The sequence below is a fragment of the Xenopus tropicalis genome, chromosome 4 (genome assembly GCF_000004195.4).
Source record: "Xenopus tropicalis strain Nigerian chromosome 4, UCB_Xtro_10.0, whole genome shotgun sequence".
NCBI lineage: Eukaryota > Metazoa > Chordata > Amphibia > Anura > Pipidae > Xenopus > Xenopus tropicalis.
The window spans coordinates 99,768,675-99,789,879 of NC_030680.2; the positions used below are offsets into that span (position 1 = coordinate 99,768,675).

Sequence of the window (21,205 nt, forward strand, 5' to 3'; positions counted from 1 at the left end):
TGATGTGAGAAAAAACTTTATTCTGTGTTTTACTCTGCTCGTCCCAGATATCACTGTAGTGCATCAAAGTGGAAATAGAGTTCTGACGATAGTTCTTACTTTCATTTCATTTTTTGTTGGCTATGGGTGCTTGTATCTCTAACCACAGATGGCTAAACATGATACTTGAAGCTACATCTTCCACTCTTAAGGGTAACTGTTCAGAGAAAATGTACAGTAACCACACTGTACATAAAATATATTTATATACCTTTTAAATAGCCTGTGTGCCACACCAGATGTGTAAAAGTTATCCCTTTGCTTCCACTAAATGCTTGGATCAAATATACCTAGATGCGTCATTACTGGGTGGGTGCCCCAGAAGGGATACATCTGTGTATTTCATTTTCTGTGTAATTAATGCAAGATCATCAATTAGTATAAATGTTTCTTTATAAGCTTTTCCTCTGCCCCAACCTTTACTAAAAGTTTTTATTGAATGGTCCAGACAGATGATAAATGTGTGTAAATTTTTGCCCTGATGAAATCTGTAATCACTAATAAGTAAGCTTTCTTCATACTTCATACTTATTAAGAAGAATTATAGGAGGTTGAAATAAAAAGTCTGGACGAAGGTTCAGGCGCTTGCTAGCACTTGACTGCCAAGACTACCTACCACTTGTACATTGACATCTTAGTAATTCCTAATTCAATTTCAATTGTTTAATTTGAAAAGGACTTTTATTACAAAGCTTTTAATGCCTGGATGACACGTCCCCTTTAAAGTAGAAGAAAAGACATTATGCAGTTGTATTGCCAGTAGATTAGTCATTAAGAACGCTGTATTTATTCTTCAAAAAGCTTTACCATGGCTGTGTAAATAGCCCTAGAAACCCCCTCTGTTTGTTTAAGATAGCAGCTGCCATTTTAGCTGGTAGCTCAGATTACACCACAGCTGGAAGGAAAAATTGGAGGGGTTGGAGGATAAGGGAGGGTGAGAGAGGAGAAAACAGAGCAGACTTGCCATCCCCTGAAGGATTTTTCTGAGAGCAGGTAGTCTGACACAGAAGAACATGTATACACAAAAGAAGAAAATAAATCCTGTGTTTCTTTTGAAAGAGGACTCAGTGCAGCGTTTCTTATGACTGTATTTACATAGACCTTTCTGACCAGTCTTTACCTTTGTTCTCCTTTAACACTTGTTTGGCAAGGCCACCGAACAGTTGTATATTGTTCCAATTTAACCACCCATGTTAGTTTCCATATCAGTCTGATGCGATGACTGGCCTAGGTGTAAATCCACATCAATGCGCTGATTTGGTCAAACAAGACTGAACTAGATATTGGTTCATATTTTTGTCCGGATATTGGTCTGTCAGTCCAATAATCTGGTTGTTATAACATGGCTAAGTTGGCAGCTTTTATCAAGCAATATATGGGCAACATGCATGTGCAACTGACATATGAATGTGCATCTCTTGAAATGTGTATTAAAACACATTTAAGCAAAAGTGCGTTTTGTGAGTTGAGCTTGTATGTTTTTTGCTGTAATGTATTTTGAATGTGCGTCAAACACGTTAAAATGCAACCAGTTGTGTTTAGAAACATGCAATGAAACGCAGATGTGCTGAACTGCTGATCTGGATGATCATGGGCACAACCAGTCTGAATAATATGGAATCAATTAGCTTGTGTGCTTTGGTGCCATGAAACCTCAAATGCATTTCAAACGCAAGAAAAAAATACTATGGGTAAGGGGCCTAGAGGAGGAAGGGAGGTTCCATTAGTTAAAAGAGAATGTTTGTCAAGGCAACTTTTTTGATATTTCCTTTTCATCCTGCAGTGATTTGATCTCCATGTCTATACATCTAGAACATATAATTGTAGAATGAGAAAAACTAAGATATAATACCTTCCCCATATAGATATGAAGCAGGAAGTGAGAACTTGAGGCAAAGAACTTGAGAAGTAATGCACATTAACTGTGTGGGTATATGACAGTGCTTTTTATATTCACGGGAGGAGGGTGTTATTCTTCCCTTTTACAGAGTGCTGGTAAGGCCCCATCTAGAATATGCTGTTCAGTTTTGGTCTCCCACTCCGTTTAGAAGAAGGGAGGTTCCGTTGAAATATTCGGAAAGGATTTTTTACTGTGAGAGCTGTGAAGTTGTTGAATTCCCTCCCCGAATCACCCCAAGTCGTGCTGGCTGATACATTATATAGCTTTAAGAAGGGGCTGGATGGATTCTTAGCAAGTGAGGGAATACAGGGTTATGGGAGATAGCTCTCAGTACAAGTGAGGGAATACAGGGTTATGGGAGATGGCTCTCAATACAAGTGAGGGAATACAGGGTTATGGGAGATAGCTCTCAGTACAAGTGAGGGAATACAGGGTTATGGGAGATAGCTCTCAGTACAAGTGAGGGAATACAGGGGTATGGGAGATAGCTCTCAGTACAAGTGAGGGAATACAGGGGTATGGGAGATAGCTCTCAGTACAAGTGAGGGAATACAGGGTTATAGGGGATAGCTCTCAGTACAAGTGAGGGAATACAGGGGTATGGGAGATAGCTCTCAGTACAAGTGAGGGAATACAGGGGTATGGGAGATAGCTCTTAGTACAAGTGAGGGAATACAGGGGTAGGGGGGATAGCTCTCAGTACAAGTGAGGGAATACAGGGTTATGGGAGATAGCTCTCAGTACAAGTGAGGGAATACAGGGTTATGGGATATAGCTTTTAGTACAAGTTGATCCAGGGACTGGTCCGATTGCCATCTTGGAGTCAGGAAGGAATTTTTTCCCCTCTGCAGCATATTAGAGAGGCTTCAGATGGGGTTTTTTTGCCTTCCTGTGGATCAACTAGAAGTTAGGCAGGTTATATATAGGCATTATGGTTGAACGTGATGGACGTACATCTTTTTTCAACCTAACTTACTATGTTACTATATTCAGTTTTAACATGGAACTTCATCCTCTGTACTCTTCAGCTAGTACTGGCCTACAATTTCTATGTGCATGGAGGAGAAAATGAGAATCCCAACCATTTGTATAGCATTGACAGGTGGTGCTCAAAATTACATAACTTTATTTTTGTAAAAATTATACATATATATTATACATCCTGTTCCATGAGAGCAGGCATTTGGTTGTTTTTTATTTTCACTATCTCAATGGGAGGGTGAAGATTGTCTTTGGCATGTCAGTTATTTGGTTTGTTTCTTTTCAATATGGCAAAACACACATTCAGTTTTTCTTTCTGTAAGAATGGCTTCTCTCATCTGCTCGTCATTAATTGATACTCTAAAATATGCCTGCAAAAATACTTCCACAAATCCAAGCTTCTCTTTTTCCAGGCATCTACCTTTCAGATCTCACATACATAGATTCTGCATACCCATCTACTGGCAGCATCCTAGAAAATGAGCAGAGATCAAACCTGATGAACAACATTCTTCGGATAATCTCTGACCTCCAACAATCCTGTGAATATGGTGGGTATACAGTGAAAGTGTATGTGGTATAACATTGATGGGTGGGTGTATGTGAAGGCTAACTAAAGAGAACTTCCTGTGGGGTGGCTATGCAATTAACTCAATATGACTGAGTTTCTTTTCTGTTTGTTAGACATCCCTCTCCTGTCTCATGTCCAAAAATATCTGAACTCGGTGCGGTACATTGAGGAGCTTCAGAAATTTGTTGAGGATGACAATTACAAGTAAGTAGAGATCTAGTTTCTGTATCCATTTTACTGCACACTTGCATATACACTAATGTTCAAATGCTTGGTATGCTTGGTATCACCCAGAAATGTTTGTCTTTGATAGATACTTATTCAAGGTAAATTAAACTGATCTGAAATTATAGTCAATACAATGTCATAACATTTTTTTCTCATAGAACTCTTCTGTTTCTCCAAGTTTACATGGAAGAATCCTTCATTTATAGCTTTGCAGACCCTTGGCATTCTTGCTGTCTGATTTTTAAGGTCCCATCCCTTCCCAGAGGTTCTACTGGCTTTGTAGGACATTTTTCTCTGGCTAAAGTGTTTCTCTTCCCATGACTGTTTTGGCCAGCTCATTGAAGACCGTACTCTGGCTTCCTGTCTTTTTCCCAAACAGGTTTTTCATCCAGCCAACCTCTGTGGTCAATGGACCTTACTGTATTTGTCTGAGACATTTACCATTGATAGTGAAGCTTGATGTAAGATTCTAATTTAGTCTTGTAGGACTCTCCTATCCAGCTATGATCCTTTCTGTATTCAATATTCACCAGGGTGCAATTAACATAAGGGGGATTTACAATCTAGCTGCTGTAGCAGAGAAGTTTACCATTTCTGATACTTGTGCAATATGCTGAGAATCACCCCCTCCCCTATGAGCACCAGTTTTGTTAAAGATAAACTGTGTGACAGAAATGTTAGTTTTCTTATGGCTTAGCAGTTGAATCTCTTAATCTGTGGAGATTTGTTGACATGGCTGGATTTTCACAGTGGAGGAATATACCGTGTATTCACAGCTTCATTATAGGTTGTGTTTTGCTAGGGGAAATAGAGACATAAAGCCTGACTTTGTGCTCATCATCTATGCTCATCAGATGTTTGCTTTCAGACATTTAAAGACTACCTGCTGACTGGTTGCTATGGGTTACTAGACATACTTGAAACTTCTGACTTTTGTTCTGTTACCCCATACAACTACTATTTTAAGCCATACTGTTTAGTGTTCTGCCTTCCAGCCAGTATGAGTAATGACAGTGCGCTGGGTTGCATTGGGAGAAAGAGGAGTACTGGCTGTCTTTTTGATGAACCGTGCATCACATATGAACATAATGTTCATATGTGACCTAAAGTCAAACTACAATTAGCCCAATTTTATGAAGTAGTCGAACGTATTATTAAAAAAAATTGTCTAGTTTTCAGAAAAAAAAACGAATCAATAATTTCTCCTTTAAATCTTGACCAGTGATTTTAGCCAGGACTAGCAGCCAGAACTGTATTAGTTCCAGATGACAGTAGCATTGTGTGCTTTCTCCAGCCATTCCATCATTGTTGTTTTTCCTCTGTCATTTTATTCTGTTTATTAAAAAAAAAAATCATGGGTCTTTTAGTGCAATAATTGCCTCAACCCCAAATTTTGCACCTGTAGGTTATTGCACTGATTTTGTATGGCAGTTACTCATTTAAAGTTGACCTTTTTATGAAATTATATTTTAGTGATATCACTGAAAGCAAGCACTCGTGTAGAAGAACAAACAATGCTGGGGTGCAGTCCATAAGTATATAAATTCCAACGTTGAGAAAAATGATCTGCACTATTGGGAGACTATTGTTTTGGCTGGGTCCCTAGCCATTGTCAATGTGAAATCCAAGCACATACAATGCCAAAAAATACTCATAGGTTGAAAAGGAGACCAACATCATTATTACATCATTTTTGAGAGACACCATAAAGCCAAATGTAAACAAACAAAATAAATGTGAATAAAACATAAAACTGTATCCAAGCTTAATCAGAAGGGTCGATGCACCCAGTCAGGCAAACACAGACAGGTGTGGTTGTTATAGCTGAACACAATTCCTGCATTAAGTCTGCAGTGATTGTATTATTTTGTGTATTTTTTTTTTTTTATCAAAAGACTGTTATGCTTTTAAACACAGATACAAGATTATTAAAGTAAAGTTTTCATAAAAGACATATAAAGAAGGCCACAGAGATGTTTTGTTTGTATTTTGCTTTTGTTCTCGAGTTTCTTAGTATTCATGATACAAACCTCTTCAGAGAGAATGGTATGATAAAAATTTGCTTTAAAGTTACTTTCCAAAGGAACTAACTTTCTGTGTTTGCGGTGGTGCCAGACACCCCAGACTAACTGACCTGACAAAAGATTCCCTCTGTAGCCTTCTGTGTTCTTAAATGCACCTTTTTATGAGCTTTTTTCTTTATAAGTTATGCACTTACTCGCTCTTGCTCATGTTCTAACAACACAAAGAATGTTTATTTGCAAATAGCTATAAATATGAGTTAGATCTTTGTCAGCAACAGCAAATCATTCCACTACAGCAAATATTTCTGGACGGCATCGCAGTTTGCCAACACACCTCATCTTAAGTTAGTGACATAAAAAAACAATAAGTGCATGCTATGCCCAAGGGGGAGGTTTACCAAAATGTGAGATTAGAGTTCACTACAGAAAAATTCACCTATGGGATTTTTAGAATGTATTTATCAAAATAGTGAACTTTAACTTTCACCCTTTGATAAATATGCTTCTAAAATCCCGTAGGGATGAAAAAAAAAATTGGTGAAATTTTCTGTGGTTGGTGAGCTCCAATTTCACATTTTGATAAGTTTGCCCTGATCAACTTTCCCCCCCCCATAGTGGATGCAATATACATTATATTGAATGTTTTTGGGTTGGATTATGTTAAATTAATATCAACTTGAATGGCCAGGATATGGCTGGATATTAGAGCATTTTTGTCACTGGCATGGGTGGGCAAATTACACTCATCAGACAAGCTAAAATAGAAATGGAAAAGGGTATTGCAGCAAAGAGTAAATGGAATTTTTTTTTAAAAGAGGTAAGAAGAGGTGGGACCCTTATTATCACAGAGGGGAGAGGTCCTTTTGAAGGCTTCCTTTTTTATAGACCCAATTTTAGTACTGTAACTACTGATTATGGGTCACTCATGAGAGACTTGAACATGTAAACATTCGGGACCGGATGGTATTCAGCCCAGGGTACTAAACAAACCTAGCTCTGTGATTGCCAAACCTCTTTACTTAATTTTCAGGTGTCATTGAGGTCTGGCATGGTGAAGGGAGACTGGCAAATTGCAAATGTGGTTCTGTTATTCAAAAAGGGATCCTATTCTCAGCCTGAAAACTATAGGCCGGTTAGTCTGATATCAGTGGTAGGAAAGCTTTTGGAAGGGGTAATAAGTGATAGGGTACTTAAATACATTGCACATCACAGTACTATGAGTTTATTCCAGGATGGTTTTATGCAGAACAGATCGTGCCAGACTAATTAAATTTCCTTTTATGATTCTTATCTGCCTCTTGTCATTAAGGGCTCTGGCACACGGGGAGATTAGTCACCCGCGACAAATCTCCCTGTTCGCGGGCGACTAATCTCCCCGAATTGCCATCCCACCGGCCAGGGCCGGAACTAGGGGTAGGCAGGGTAGGCGCCTGCCTAGGGCGCAATCACTAAGGGGTGCACTTTAAGGGGGAGTTTTATTTATTTTTAAAACTAGTTTGCTTGGCAGCCTTGGCCTTTAATAAACCGCCCGCAGCCCACTCCAACCCGCCTCTAGGTTTCAGGGCAGAATATGATATTTTTATGTGCAGGTTGGGGACATATTGGTCAATATAAGTGATTGGTTGCTTCAGGTACAGTACAGATGGGGGGGCAATATAAGGGATTGGCTGCTGCTGGCACAGGTACAGATGGGGGGCAATAGGATGGCTGCTGGCATTGGTACATGGGCGCAATAGAGGGGGATAATTTTATGTGGCTTGATGATAGCAGCATTTATTAGTTCTGTCTGACCGGGCATCGCGTGGGGTAAAACATGTGACTATGCTCTGACTGGGGGGGGGGGGGGCGCTGATTGAAGCCTTTGCCTAGGGTGCCAAAATACCTTGGCCCGGCCCTGCCACCGGCGAAAATGTAAGTCGCCGGTGGGATGGCACACACGGTGGCACGATTTCGGCAAATCGCCGAAAATGCCTCGTGAGGCAACTTCGCGTTTTGCCGAAATTGCCTGCGTAGCCTGTGCCATCCCACCGGCGACTTACATTGTTCGGGGAGAACAGGGAGATTTGTCGCGGGCAACTAATCTCCCCGTGTGCCAGAGCCCTTATTGTGAAGATCAAGTCAGTGCAGTCACATTTGTTTACACAGGATTTCTGTGGTCTTTAGAGATGGGAGAGAAATGTAATTATCAGATGATTATAGAAATTGAGGGACATTATCATTTTAAGGATGTGCTATTGTCTTTGATTTTTAAAAATTCTATTTACTGTGCAGGCTTTCATTAAAAATTGAACCTGGGACCAGCACACCTCGTACAGCAGCTTCAAAAGAAGACTTAGTCGGTAAGCTTAGAAATAGATAAGCATTCTTCCTGTGTGCTATATTATCTAATGGGTATGTTTTTAATGTTACAATGCATCGTTGTTACTAAATATTATCAGGACCAGGAGAAGAGTAAATAGTGGTAAAATAATTTTAGTGGTCTTAAAATTTAAGTAAATTCCTTTAGACCCAGGCTGCTGCCTCAACTAATTGTAGGATGCTTTCATTGGAAAGGAATTGAGAAAAGAATCTACTACTAATTTTATGTATTTTTTCCCATGTTGCATCATGTTTTGGGCACAACCATAGTCTTTCAAGAATGTATCTTGTTTCTCGACAATTTTTTAAAGCCGTAAATTATAAAATTCATTGCCTCTTGGTATGTTTTTGTTGCTGTCCATAAAGCATTTTACTTTGCATCCTAGGTCCAGAAGTTGGGGCTTCGCCAACAAGCTCACGGAAAAGCATTCCAGTGGAAGGAGTATTGCTACCACCCACACCTCCCTCTCCACGAAACCTTATCCCACATGGGCACCGCAAGTGTCACAGTTTGGGATACAAGTCAGTGCAAAATCCGTATTCCATATTTCTTTTACATATTCCCACATTTTTTATTACAGTAAGTTTTCCTATATGCTTGCATTAAAGGCAACTTGATAATAAACCCTTGTTTAAAATTACATTAAACTGCATCACAAGAATTACACTGTTCATCCCAAAGTTCTAAGTGAAAGCAATGCTGAGCAGCAGTAGCTTAGCTGAACACAAAATCTTCCACAAAAAGTTGGCCTGAAGCAGATCCAAAATGAAATATGCATTTTCAGATTTGAGCAAAATCCGCCAAAAATTGCATCACAACTTCCCCTCCCCCCGAATGTTACCTTCAGTTGACCATTTCTTTAAATCCATATGGATCTGACCAAATCCAGATATATCGGTATCCCTATATCACAAACACTTGTTTCTGTAGTTTGAGGTTTGCGGCTGAATGAAAAGGCCATCTTGTAATGTAATGATCTGGCAACCAGCTATGCTCACTATAAGCCAAATAGTAATGAAAGTCGTCAATAGGTGTCACATAAACATACAAAATCTCAGTGCTATATTTCTTATAACACAGTTATATTGTGAATTTAAATTGGTTTTAGTGCATGGTTAAAACTTGCTTAGAGGTGATATTTTTGGAAGGCAAAAAAAGCTTTTTAATAGGAATTTTACTATATTCACTAGTGCAAAGTATACTATTATAGTATACTACAATTCACTGTAATATGTAGAATTATAGTTTTCACTAATGCATTAACTGAACAAATGCACAGAAAAGTGCTACTGAGTGCAGGCCAAATCTCTCAGTATTTAATTGGTTGGAATTTTAGTCCAGATAGCTACCAAGAAGTAACTAGCTGCCTGATGGCAGGTAACATTGTATGATATATAGTATGATATAATGCACACTATGGCAAAGGCTTTATTGGATATCTGAAGTTGTTCACAAAGGCCTAAGTTCCTATATTTTACTCTATGGTTGTATTAGTCCATTAACAATTTGTCTGTATTATTGTGTAAACATCTATTTTTCTAGATTGATCAGTTCAAAAAAGTATATGATTACCCACCAGCTGTCCTTAAATAGAATAAATACCCTCATCTGAGCTTTATTATGGCTAATTTAAAAATATGTTCCATAAGTGTGCTAAAGTGATGTTTAAAAAGCTAAATTCTATTTCTATTACTTTTAGCTTCATACATAAAATGAATTCAGCTGAATTTAAAAGTGCAACCTTCCCTAATGCCGGACCACGTCACCTTCTAGATGACAGTGTAATGGAACCCCACACACCATCAAGAGGGCAAGCTGAAAGCTCTACGCTTTCAAGTGGGATATCAATAGGTAAGTATCTGGAGCTAAGGAAGTAATTGACTTAAGCATAGGTAAAAGATTTCACATTTAATGAGATTACAGGTGGGGAAATATTCACAGAGCAAAGTTACCTAATGTTTCCTGCGAGGAAACTTTGGCTACTTTGGAAAGCTGAATTGTTGTGTATGGTCGGAGAGGAGGTGATCAATATCTGTAAAAATATTGATATTGGTTATCTTGTTAATCACGCAGGACTAAAATTTTTGATTGGGCACCTTTGAAGGTGCCTGAACATCTTGTCAGTGCTGAATTGTTAGATAAGGTAAGGGTAAAGGTGGCGATGTGGTCGCACGAAACATCGTCAGATCCGCCACACACCGTCAGGGCTGAAACAGCAGATAAGGAGGTAGAAACAATAGGATTTCTACCTCCTTCTGCCGATTCAGCCCTGACGGCAGATTTTGCTCAGGCGCCTTCTATGGCGCCCAATCAAAATTTTCTGACCTGGCGAGTCGACCAATATCAGCAGCCTCCTGCGATACCGGTCGACTCACCGACTTGCCATACACGCACCGTTTCGTACCATATTATCGGTGCGTGTATGGCCAGCTTTAGGGTAAAGAATTCCTTTGTTTTTACCTGCATATCTGACAATTCAGCTCTTAATTTTAGTAGAGTGGCCGAAAAATCTTTCCTACGACCAATGGTCATGGGAAAGATTGTCATTGTGGCGTGTATGCCACCTTTACCACTACCTCTTCACCTTTTGTATCGGTTATTGGTTGCTTTATATGTTACTCAGTATGTCCAGTGTATGAAACCCACTTATTGTTCAGCGCTGCGGAATATGTTGGCGCTTTATAAATAAATGGTAATAATAATACAGATTGATGATGTGCACAATGTGCTTGTTTAATTATAGTGGCATGTTGACCATATAGATAATTCCCCAAAGGCATTACTACTAACTTCCCCACGGTCCTTCTACTCATTGACTGTTAGAGTAAAACAGTGTTAAACATTGTGTGACTATCTGCACTGCTTTGTTTGAAATACATATTAGTATATAGTGATCATTTCTGTGTCTTGTTCAGTAGCAAACACTGGAAAACTGAACTGATGATACTGGTAAAGGTCAACGTACTACCCAAAAATTATGTATTTGGAAAACTGTGACAAAAGATTTTGCTGTGGTCTCCACTGTATAGATTCAGAGCACCTCCAAATTTAACTATTGGAATTCTGACCATAGCTGTTGACATGGCTGCACAGCTGTTGGTCAAGTAGAGAAATTGTTGCTGGCGAAGCACTATCCATTGGCCAGACAGCCTTCCAGTAAAAATAGTTGTGAATAGTGATCCTTTTTGTCTGTCATAGCCCCTAAATATCATGCAAGTACAGGTGTGGGACCTGTTATCCAGAATGCTCCAGAACCTTTGGTTTTCCAGATAAGGGGTCCTCATAATTTGGATCACCATACTTTGTCTTCTAAAAAATCATTTAAATATTACATAAACCAAATAGGATTTTATTGCCTTCAATAAGGATTATACCTTAGTCGAATCTAGTACAAGGTACTGTTTTACAGAAAAAGAGGAAATCATTTTTGAAAATGTTAATTATTTCATTAAAAATGGTGTCTATGGAGGTGGCCTTCCTGTTATTAAGAGCTTTCTGGAAAACGGGTTCCAGATAGTGGATGATCCTATACCTGTGATTGATAAAGTATGAAAGTGTTCTATGACACGGAGGAAACAGAGTGTATACCTAACATCACTAGTCTGAACAAGTTTTCAAATCTGTGCACTGTAATCACCATCAAGATGTTGGACTTTGATGGGAACAAGTGAATGCGTCATTGGTCCTAAATTCATTTTTAACTATTGCCAGTGAAGTTCAACACAACAAATGCCTTCCTACCAGCATAAGTGTACTGCCAAACAGCAACCATTTGTGAAGCCCTCAGTTTAGATCCAGCCTATCTGAACCTAAGATCATTGTAGCAGCAATTGCTTGCGACCACCACCACCATGTAAATAATAGTTTTCAGTTCAATTTTTATTTACATTAACCAAATGCAATAATAAGAGACTGTATTTAAAAAACAGTTTTGTTTTTTAGGAAGCAGTGATGGGTCTGAACTTAGTGAGGATATGCCGTGGCCAGCTTTTGAAAGGTATGTGCTGCTTACTTAACATTTGGCAAAGTTTTGTATTTGTGTTTAAAGCTGGACAATCTTTGAAAGTTTTAGACTATACCCCATTTTTAGTAGTATTTTAATGACTTCTTGATTTCCCCTATTCCATATTTGTTGCAATAAATGGTTTATGTAATATTGGACAAAGGAACCTGAGTAAGCACATAACGCGGTTTTTAAATAAGATTTACACTTATTTAAGGAATAAAGCTATATTGCACCGATATCAGTCATGCAAAAAAGCAACTGCCTCAGTATTACTCATTCAACCAATGGACCAAATTTAAATGATAATTAAGTTCAGCTAATTGTACACAGCTAGGCGCGAGTATTGATTATTATTATGATTAGTATTAACATGTATTTATAAAGTGCCAACATATTCTGCAGTGCTGTACAATTATTGGGTTTATACATTGAATATACAATATTACATACAAAACAACCAATAACCGATACAAGAGGGCCCTGCCCAAAAGACCTTACTATATATAAGCAGAAGGGGTTGAGATACAAGGTGGAATAAAGCCCTTCTAAATCTAACCTTAATATATATTGAGCCTTACCATGAGAGTAGTAATAATGCTATGCCAAGAAAAAAAAGAAAGTACCAGAATACATAAGAAAAAAACTGGATTGGTAAAAAAGCCATTCTTAAGGCATCTGGAATTCAGTCAATACCCGTTAGGGGTCATTTGCAAAGTGCAGTGTGCAAACCCCCATGTTTTTACACATTTTGCATCCTGCCCTGCACTTTCCTCCTCTAGCAAAGGTCTTTGCATAAAGATACTGCATGCAGATAGGCAAGCACTCAGTGAGCAGTCCATCAAGGCAGAAGGTAAAATCAAAATAGATTTATTGGTACGAACAGCAGAGACAGCCTTACGCATTTCATTTTCTCAACATTTAATCATAGGCTGTGTTTTGAGAAACATAAAACTTGTAAGGCTTGGAGATCTGCCATTTGTATATTGTCTCAGCACAAAGACTAAAGATTTGTTGGGGGGTGCAGGCAAGAACCTATGGCAGATGGTAAAAACTGGGCTGCCTTGCACCTGCCATTGCTGTGCCTTCGCCTTTTGCTGGATTTAAATGGCCCTTGTAAATCAAATCTAATATCTCTAAATGTAGAATACCGGGCTGTGGAGTCGGTAGATAAATTCTCCGACTCCTCAGTTTCTGATACTTCCGACTCCAACTCCACGACTCCGACTCCTCTGTTTTTAATATGCTAATGTATTTTATACATTCATACAGTCAAAGAAAAGCATGCTTCATGGTCACTCAACGTGTTCGTTTATGCACTGCGTGCATTGGGCCTTATTCTTATAGCAGAGAAGTAATTAATTATGACTGTTTGTGAATTGGGACATTTAAACTTGCTTTATTATTTTTTTATTTTATTCCCATTTAAATTTAGTAGGAGTCGGAGTCGGTTCATTTTTTGCCGACTCTGACTCCAGGTACCCAAAATTGCCTCTGACTCCTTGACTCCGACTCCAACTCCACAGCCCTGGTAGAATACATGGCAAAGACATTGCAAATAGTGTGTTTTGTTTAAAGATTAGAAGTCATTTAAGTGACATATACAATAATAGGGGAAATCAGGAAGAGGTCAAATACTTTTTCACATCTCTGTACAGGTATCGGACCCCTTATCCGGAAACCCGTTATCCAGAAAGCTCCGAATTACGGAATGCCCGTCTCCCATAGACTCCATTTTTATCAAATAATTCAGAATTTTAAAACTGATTTCCTTTTTCTCTGTAATAATAAAACAGTACCTTGTAATTGATTCCAACTAAGATATAAATAATCCTTATTGGATGCAAAACAATCCTATTGGGTTTAATTAATGTTTTATTGATTTTTTGATAGACTTAAGGTATTGAGATCCAAATTACGGAAAGACCCCTTATCCGGAATACCCTTGGTCCCGAGCTTTCTGGATAATGGGTCCTATACCTGTATTTATGCAACCTGCTTTGGGCTAAAAGCACACAGTTGGATTTTTCCTTTGGTGAAAAGCCGCTCTGCTGCCTTTTGTTAACTGAATGTTTGTGTGCTGACAGGCACAGGATCAGCCTGGCAGTGCACATACACAGGGCAGATTTTGGTATGGCAATGCTAAAGTATGCATTAAAATTCTGTGTGTGTGCTCTCACAGGCTGATCCGGTGCCTGTCAGCACATTCAGGTTGCGAAAGACAGTGGATTGGATTTAATACACTGGTGTATATACATATATACAAGGGGAACAACCAGTGGTGCTGCTTTCCTTAGGCCTATTGTGTGTTGTAAAGGGGACAGCTTATTTGCTTGTTTAGGATGGTAATATACTGTACAATATGTCCTCCAAAACATCCATGGAACTGCTGAAGAAAATGTTGGTATAACAAACGTATGTAACAAAATGTGTACAAAAATAGAAGGGGAACATGTACTGCCTAGATCATCCTCTGTTGGCTCTAGGCTGCTGTTTCATCCTCTAGTCAAATGCACAAAAAATGTAATCTTTTCTTCTTGTAAGTTAGCTAGCTAATTGATACTTCGTTCAAATGTTTATCAAGGTGCATGTAATGAATTTCCTCTAAGAAATCCTTTATCGTGTGTCATGTCTGCCTTTATATTTAGTTTGTCAACATTCAAAATGATTTGCTTGTAAAGTGTTTTTTGGGAATGGACACTTGGAAGAGTTAACTGTCAGCCCTGTCTTACTGCCAAAATTGTGTTGGGACAGGGTTTCTTGACAGTATACTGCTCCTTTGCTGCAACACTCCTTTGTTCAACACTAGCACACAAAAATAGGACTTGTGTATTCTGTCAGTTCTATTCATTTAACTCTTTAAGTTACATTATTTTCTTCTTAGAAAGAAATAATGCAAAGTTGTTTTCATTTTGCCTTTACTACCTCCCCTTTCTTATACTGTAATCACAGTATAAAGATAATGAGCTCTGTTAAACAAACTGCTCCATTCTCAGTGTCAGTGGTGTTTTCCTCCCACAGTTGCTCAGAAGAATCAAAAGCTGAAAAGTTAAACTTCTTTCAAGTTCAGTCTTTGACCCTATTAGTGCAAGATATTACAAAAACCATATCTATTGACTCGTATCTTCATCACAGTTCTTTGAATATGTGCTGAACAAGGGGATATACTGCCCATTTAAGCACAGCAAACATTAAAGGTTAATCTTTGTTGAGGTTTAATCCTTGCTTGCCAGTGCTGTTGGTGTGTTTGGTGTATTGTGTATTTATTATTCTGATGTCTCAGTCCCTTTAAGACTGAACAGCAGAAGTAATGGGTCACATTGAAACAGTTATGCATGATTGTGTCTGCATGTATCATTGTGTTTGCATGATTGATTACGTACACAAACACACATACACATGTATAAAGAACCTGCACTCCTGTTAAACTACTGAGAAATATTTTCTGTTACTTTGTCATATGACTATGGCTATTACACAATAGGTTAGCATTGTTTCCTATATAATACTATACAGTACCTTTCCTCTCTTTTCAGTCTGGGGAAACAAATACATTTTTAGTAGTATATAAATGTTCATAGCCTCGAAAAACATCAATTAGAAAATATGTTTAAAACTGATCATTCTAATAGAATCAAAGATAATATGTATTAGGGATGCACCAAAGCCACTTTTTTCGGATTCGGCTGAATCCTTTGTGAAAAATTTGGCTGAATATAAATTAGGTCATAGAATCGTTGAAGAACATGCACAGTAAAAAAAAAATTGGTATCTTTTTACAAGGGGTACCTAGGCATGCGGCTCAAAAGGACTCTATAGTTAAATAAATAAGCTGTTGTGTAGCCATGGAGGCAGCCACACAAGCTGGAAAAAAGGAGAAAAGGCACAGGTTACACAGCAGATAACTTCTGTAGAATACAGTGTTCTATATAGATATTGTTTTATCTGTTATCTGCTGTGTGCCTGTGCCTTTTCTCCTTTGGGTTGGTGGCACAAAGGAAGATTTGTCACCGCGATAAATCTTCGCTACTGCGGGCAACCAATCTCCTGGGAATACCTTCCCTCTGGCAAGAATGCGAATCTGCGATGGGATGGCATTCGCAACGCTTTGGTTTTCTCAAGTAGCCCGTAGTTTCCTTGTGAGGCAGCTTCGGAAAACTGAAGCAACGCGTATGCTGTCCCTCCGGCGATTAAAATTATTGCCGCTAAGTCATTTTGGGGAGAGTTTAATACACTTTAATATACTTTCATTTTTTGGTTTTACTGTTCCTTTAACACTTTGCGCTAAATATGATTTTGGATCAAACTGCTTAGAATCCCTCTTGACTCCCCAATTTGATTACTCATGAAACTGACCCTTATTCTCTACAGGTATACTTTTATATTTATGAATAGAAACTGCCATGTTTATAGCGATGGCAGTCATTTGTACAAGAGTTATTTTTGTGCAGGTGTGTATTTGCTTTGTGTTTGTGGCTGTCATGGCAGGTAATATTTGGACTAACAAATATAAGAATTAATATTCTTTAAACAAAATAAGCTATGCCATCTACTTTTAGTGCCCATTTAAGGGATACTAAATATATTTAATAAGATACATATTACTTTGTTATTCTGGTATTAAATAATTATATAAAATTACTCTGCATATGTCTTCAGAGTGTAGGAGTGAGCTATTACAATTCTAACTGCTTATGTGTGACGAGTAGTGTGTGTTTGTAACACCTTCGATCTATAATGGAATCCAACAGGAACAGGTTGTACCATTCTCTGGGTCCGATGACAAGAGGGTCATGGAATGGATATCGAGGCCCGGTGAAGGCCAGCAGGTATAAAATATGCTGCTTTCTACTCCTCTGGTTCTTTCTTGGTGATGGGGTGTGACAAAAACTTTAATCATTTATCCTTTTCAGTTGTTGGGGGAATTATTCTGAGCACTATTTCTGCATTAGTGACACTTTTTATGGCTGGTGATTTTCCTATCTGTATCTTTGAATCTGCAATTTCAATATAGTTTTGAAGACACAACTTTCTGTATTCAGTATAAAATAAGAGGCTTAATGTTTTTTGTTATAGTGAAATGTAGATTCAAAGACTTGCTGTTAGTCTGTGCTTAATATTATATCACATGCCAGGAGCAAAAAGATATGAAACTATACCTATGTTAACATTTATTAAGGTATTACTTACTAATTAATTACAGTCAAATCCACGTTAAACACACATGCATTCTCAGGTAGCATTTGTAAAAGTACCCATCCTGGCAGCACCATGTAGGAGTAGTGGAGGAATTCTGGGAGCTACGGCTGGAATTATTGCCTTGATTTTATATAACCTCATTAAATGTCACTTCAGCACATTATAGCCAAGGCACACACATTTTCCAATATTACGGTTGTGATTTTGGTGCTTATTTGGCATCACATGTGCATACCATTCCTATGTCTAGCTACTTACTATGTTCTAACCAAAAGACTAGGCAAACTAAATGTCCAGACGTCCAGGCAAAAATATACCTAATGCATATATACCTTTATAATTCTGTTACCTATACATCTTGCTGGTATGTTTTGTTTTTTTCGTGGCAAATAAATTAGCTGGTTCCCAACAAGACGGCACTGGTGTGTTATAGGCAAAGTATTTCCCTTTATTTTATTTATTTATTATATGGGCAGCAGCTGGGATGGGGAAATGCTTTTACTGCTGAGGTTGTTACTGGGAGCGCTACAGTTTTCGCCAGAGTCCATCATGGCTAAGGTTGTAGTTTTCCATTAAGTGTCTTTGAGATGAAACATGAAAGTACTTTTGCATTTAGGCATTTCCCATTAAAGTAAATGGAAAGTGGCATGGGGTATTAAGCAAGGTGTGTGTGTTCTGTGCACCATCAGCCTTAGAACACTTCGACCACAAAGTTCCAAGATGCTGTCTGAAACTCAGTATTAACATTATTGCAGGACTTGAGCCTTTAATAGGATTAGATGTCCGACCAGCCAATAATAAATCTTCGCAAAGGACAATGAATCTCCACCACCTCTGTTTTTAAATATATGCTAACAGGCATTTTTCAGAAAAAGAAGTTTTGGGGTGATAGTATCACCTTAATACGAAAGGTTTGTGACTATTTTTATATAGTTAAAAAGGAATTTGTCCATTACAGCTTAACCGTCCTCTCTTAGAAGTTTTGTGTAATCCCATTATTCCTGGGAATAAACTATAAGAAGTGTTGTGGGCTATGTGAACCCACTCTGGGAAGTCAGTTTTGAACAGCACCGCACTTCTTATATATTTAAAATGCCTTTATTGCAGATTACAGGTGTAATGCCCTAAAATCTACAATGTAGGCACTCTAAATATATAAGAAGTGCGGTGCTGTTTAAAATTGACTCCCTATTGAGTTCCAGTGGCAAGTGACCAGTGGGGAACGTGCACTGCTGTGAAGATTTCCAGTGGGTTATGCTGACTGCTTTCTGTCTACTATGTGAACCCACTCTGACTGAAAAAGTACAGTTCATACTATGGCGTTCCTTTGATTAAGTAACCAGGAGTGGGAAACTAATTCTCTGCAAAAAACAATAAGAAAAAGATTTCTGTAAAATACTTGCTTTGGCTGTTATTGTCATTCATGTTATGACGTATTTCAAAGGGTTTACTCTAAGACGCACAGGAAGCTTTGAAGCATGAAATTGGCATTGATGTGGGTCAGTGGCTATTGTCTACCTCTTCTGCCGGTTATATTGGTTATGCACACATCTGAGTCGATTCCCTTGTTTTCCTTTATAACCGGGGTAGCCTTAGGTTTGTCTGTCATATTTCTACCCCCTTACATCTAGTTCTGTAGCTTTAGAATTGTCTGTGTCTGTCCAGGGTGCAATTATAGAGGAAGAAGACCCAGTGACTGTTGGTGATGGGGTGGGGGGGCAGGAGGTATAGGGGGCCCAGTGCACTGCTATGCAGGTTCATTATATTTGATTTTTTTAAAATCCTATTCCCAAAGTGGGTGGGGCTAAAGTAGCTTTTACTTATGCCACTGTCTTCTAGTATCCAACCTCCTCATGTATGTAGTACCTTTTCCTGTAAAATATGTCTTTCAACAGACCCAACTGTAATAGTTATTACTCTTTATTCATACACTGCTGGCATTTTCCACAGTGCTTTACAGAGAGAGCATGTATGTGTAGGACTGTGCACGAGTGACATTATTTTTATGGAACTTTTTGTGAATTGTTGAAGCTGCTTCCTCACTGTGAGGGATGCCTTAGGGCTCTATGGACTCTTTAATTACTAATGTTTTAAACAAACTCGTCTGGAGAGAGAAAAAGAACACATTTTTTCTTGCTTAAAGCATTACAATATCCAGTGAAAACACAATAAAAGCACCTAAAGGGGTTAATAGCCATCAGCTATATGATTTTACATCCTGAATATACCCCTCTCCTAACTCTTACAAAAACATTTCCTCCCCTAAAGTTATAGTTTATGCTTCTGTTCTTGGGCAGAGGAAACATACTTTCAGGCCTGACGTGCAGAAGAGTGTTTTCCATTACAGCATCTCATGCACTGCTGGAACATGTGCCACATGGGAAGTGCAGCTGTGGGAAATAGCACTCTTATTTTTCACCAATATACTTGGAACGTGTGTACAGTATGCAGACTAGCCTGTGAGTCTAGCCAGTATTTTCTGTGTGGCCCTACTATTCTGCCGGTTCTTACATTTTTCATTTTAACTAGATTATTTAGAGCACTATAATGTGGCATATTACTTCATATTGCTTCATAACCCTCGTGGGTATCGCTCCTATTTCAGCATCCTACAAGCCACTGCAGTTAAAGGGGAACCATTGTAAAAATATAATATAAGCTTTTTGTCATGGAAACTAGAATCCTTCTAAATATAATCATTTAAAAATTCTGTACCTTTTCTGAAATCATCGTTTGTCTTCAGTATCCACAGCAATCTGTCTCCCAATTTGCAGGAGTGAGATTTTGACTGACAGGCCAAACACATGGTGTGAGCGCCCCCTGCCTAGTAGGCAGTGTATTAGAGCTGACTGTCCTTCAGAATAAACAAAATCATACAATAGGGATAAATCCACAATGAAAGGCATACCGGTATCAACATGGGGTCTGGGTGCACACACCCCCAGACCTACGGCTTGAAGAGGTAATTCATACTGAAAAGTACTCACAGATCACATGCCCTGGGCATAGTAAACAGAAAGGTAATGTTTATTTTAAACACATGCAAAGTACAGCATAGACTTGGCACAAGTCAGGCTATTTTGGCATAAAGTATTTGGTGTTTTGCTTAGAGGGGATTTGGAACACAAACTTGATTCACAAAATGATTACATTAAGAAAGTTTTGTCCATAAGATAAAGCTTTTATTGAATTTTCACAAGATTTCCCTGTTAGGGCAAGGGCACACCTTAAAGGAGAAGGAAAGGTAAAAACTAAGTAAGCTTTATCAGAAAGGTCTATGTAAATACAGCCATAGGCACTCACAGAAACGCTGCACTGACTTCTCTGTCAAAAGATTTGTGTTTTCCTGTGCCAGAGACATGCAGCTCTCTCCTTCTCCCCCCTCCCTCAAGAATGCTAAGAACTCACTCCCCCCCTTAGGAATGTGGATCTGAGCCAATCAGCAGGAAGCTTCCTCATAGTGTTACTAACTGAGCATGTACACGGGTCTTGCTCTTGGTGCGGGAGCGATGCATTATGGGAACTTTCTTTACACAGCTCAGCATTTTTTCTTCCTGTTTGGCTTCTGATCATCTGAACGGAAGAAATTTGGGGAGACTTAAGGGCACTATTGAGACAGCTGAAGGTATGCCGGAAGCTTGAGATTTATTAGCCTTTCCTTCTCCTTTAAGGCAAGCCATTGCTAGATGCAAAAAACAGATATAATCAGTGCTAAGACTTATGTATTACAGTTAAATAAGGTGCTGGCATTGCTATATTTCTGTATATCTAGAGAAATATCAGGGATGCATAGAGGCTTGAACTGGGATTCAAAATAGGCCCTGGCATTTCCAGTACAGAGACAGACCCCACAGACCCACTAAATAGTGACTGTCTATGGCATCTTACAGCAGCCCCTCTG

The 21,205-nt window shown here is 38.6% G+C and overlaps 1 protein-coding gene across 6 annotated transcripts in view; it reads left to right on the forward strand.

Moving 5' to 3' along the window:
- ralgps2 (Ral GEF with PH domain and SH3 binding motif 2) overlaps positions 1-21,205 on the forward strand; it is a 126,384-nt gene that overhangs the window by 89,305 nt on the left and 15,874 nt on the right. For 4 of the 6 annotated variants that reach the window (XM_031900975.1, XM_004914033.4, XM_031900977.1 and 1 more), the window contains exons 9-15: positions 3,334-3,471; positions 3,605-3,695; positions 8,015-8,082; positions 8,488-8,623; positions 9,802-9,953; positions 12,045-12,099; positions 16,857-16,934. In XM_031900975.1, coding sequence (XP_031756835.1) covers positions 3,334-3,471; positions 3,605-3,695; positions 8,015-8,082; positions 8,488-8,623; positions 9,802-9,953; positions 12,045-12,099; positions 16,857-16,934 — 718 coding nt within the window. The remainder of the gene's footprint in view (positions 1-3,333; positions 3,472-3,604; positions 3,696-8,014; positions 8,083-8,487; positions 8,624-9,801; positions 9,954-12,044; positions 12,100-16,856; positions 16,935-21,205) is intronic. The other 2 variants (XM_031900978.1, XM_004914036.4) reach the window with 1 other exon arrangement.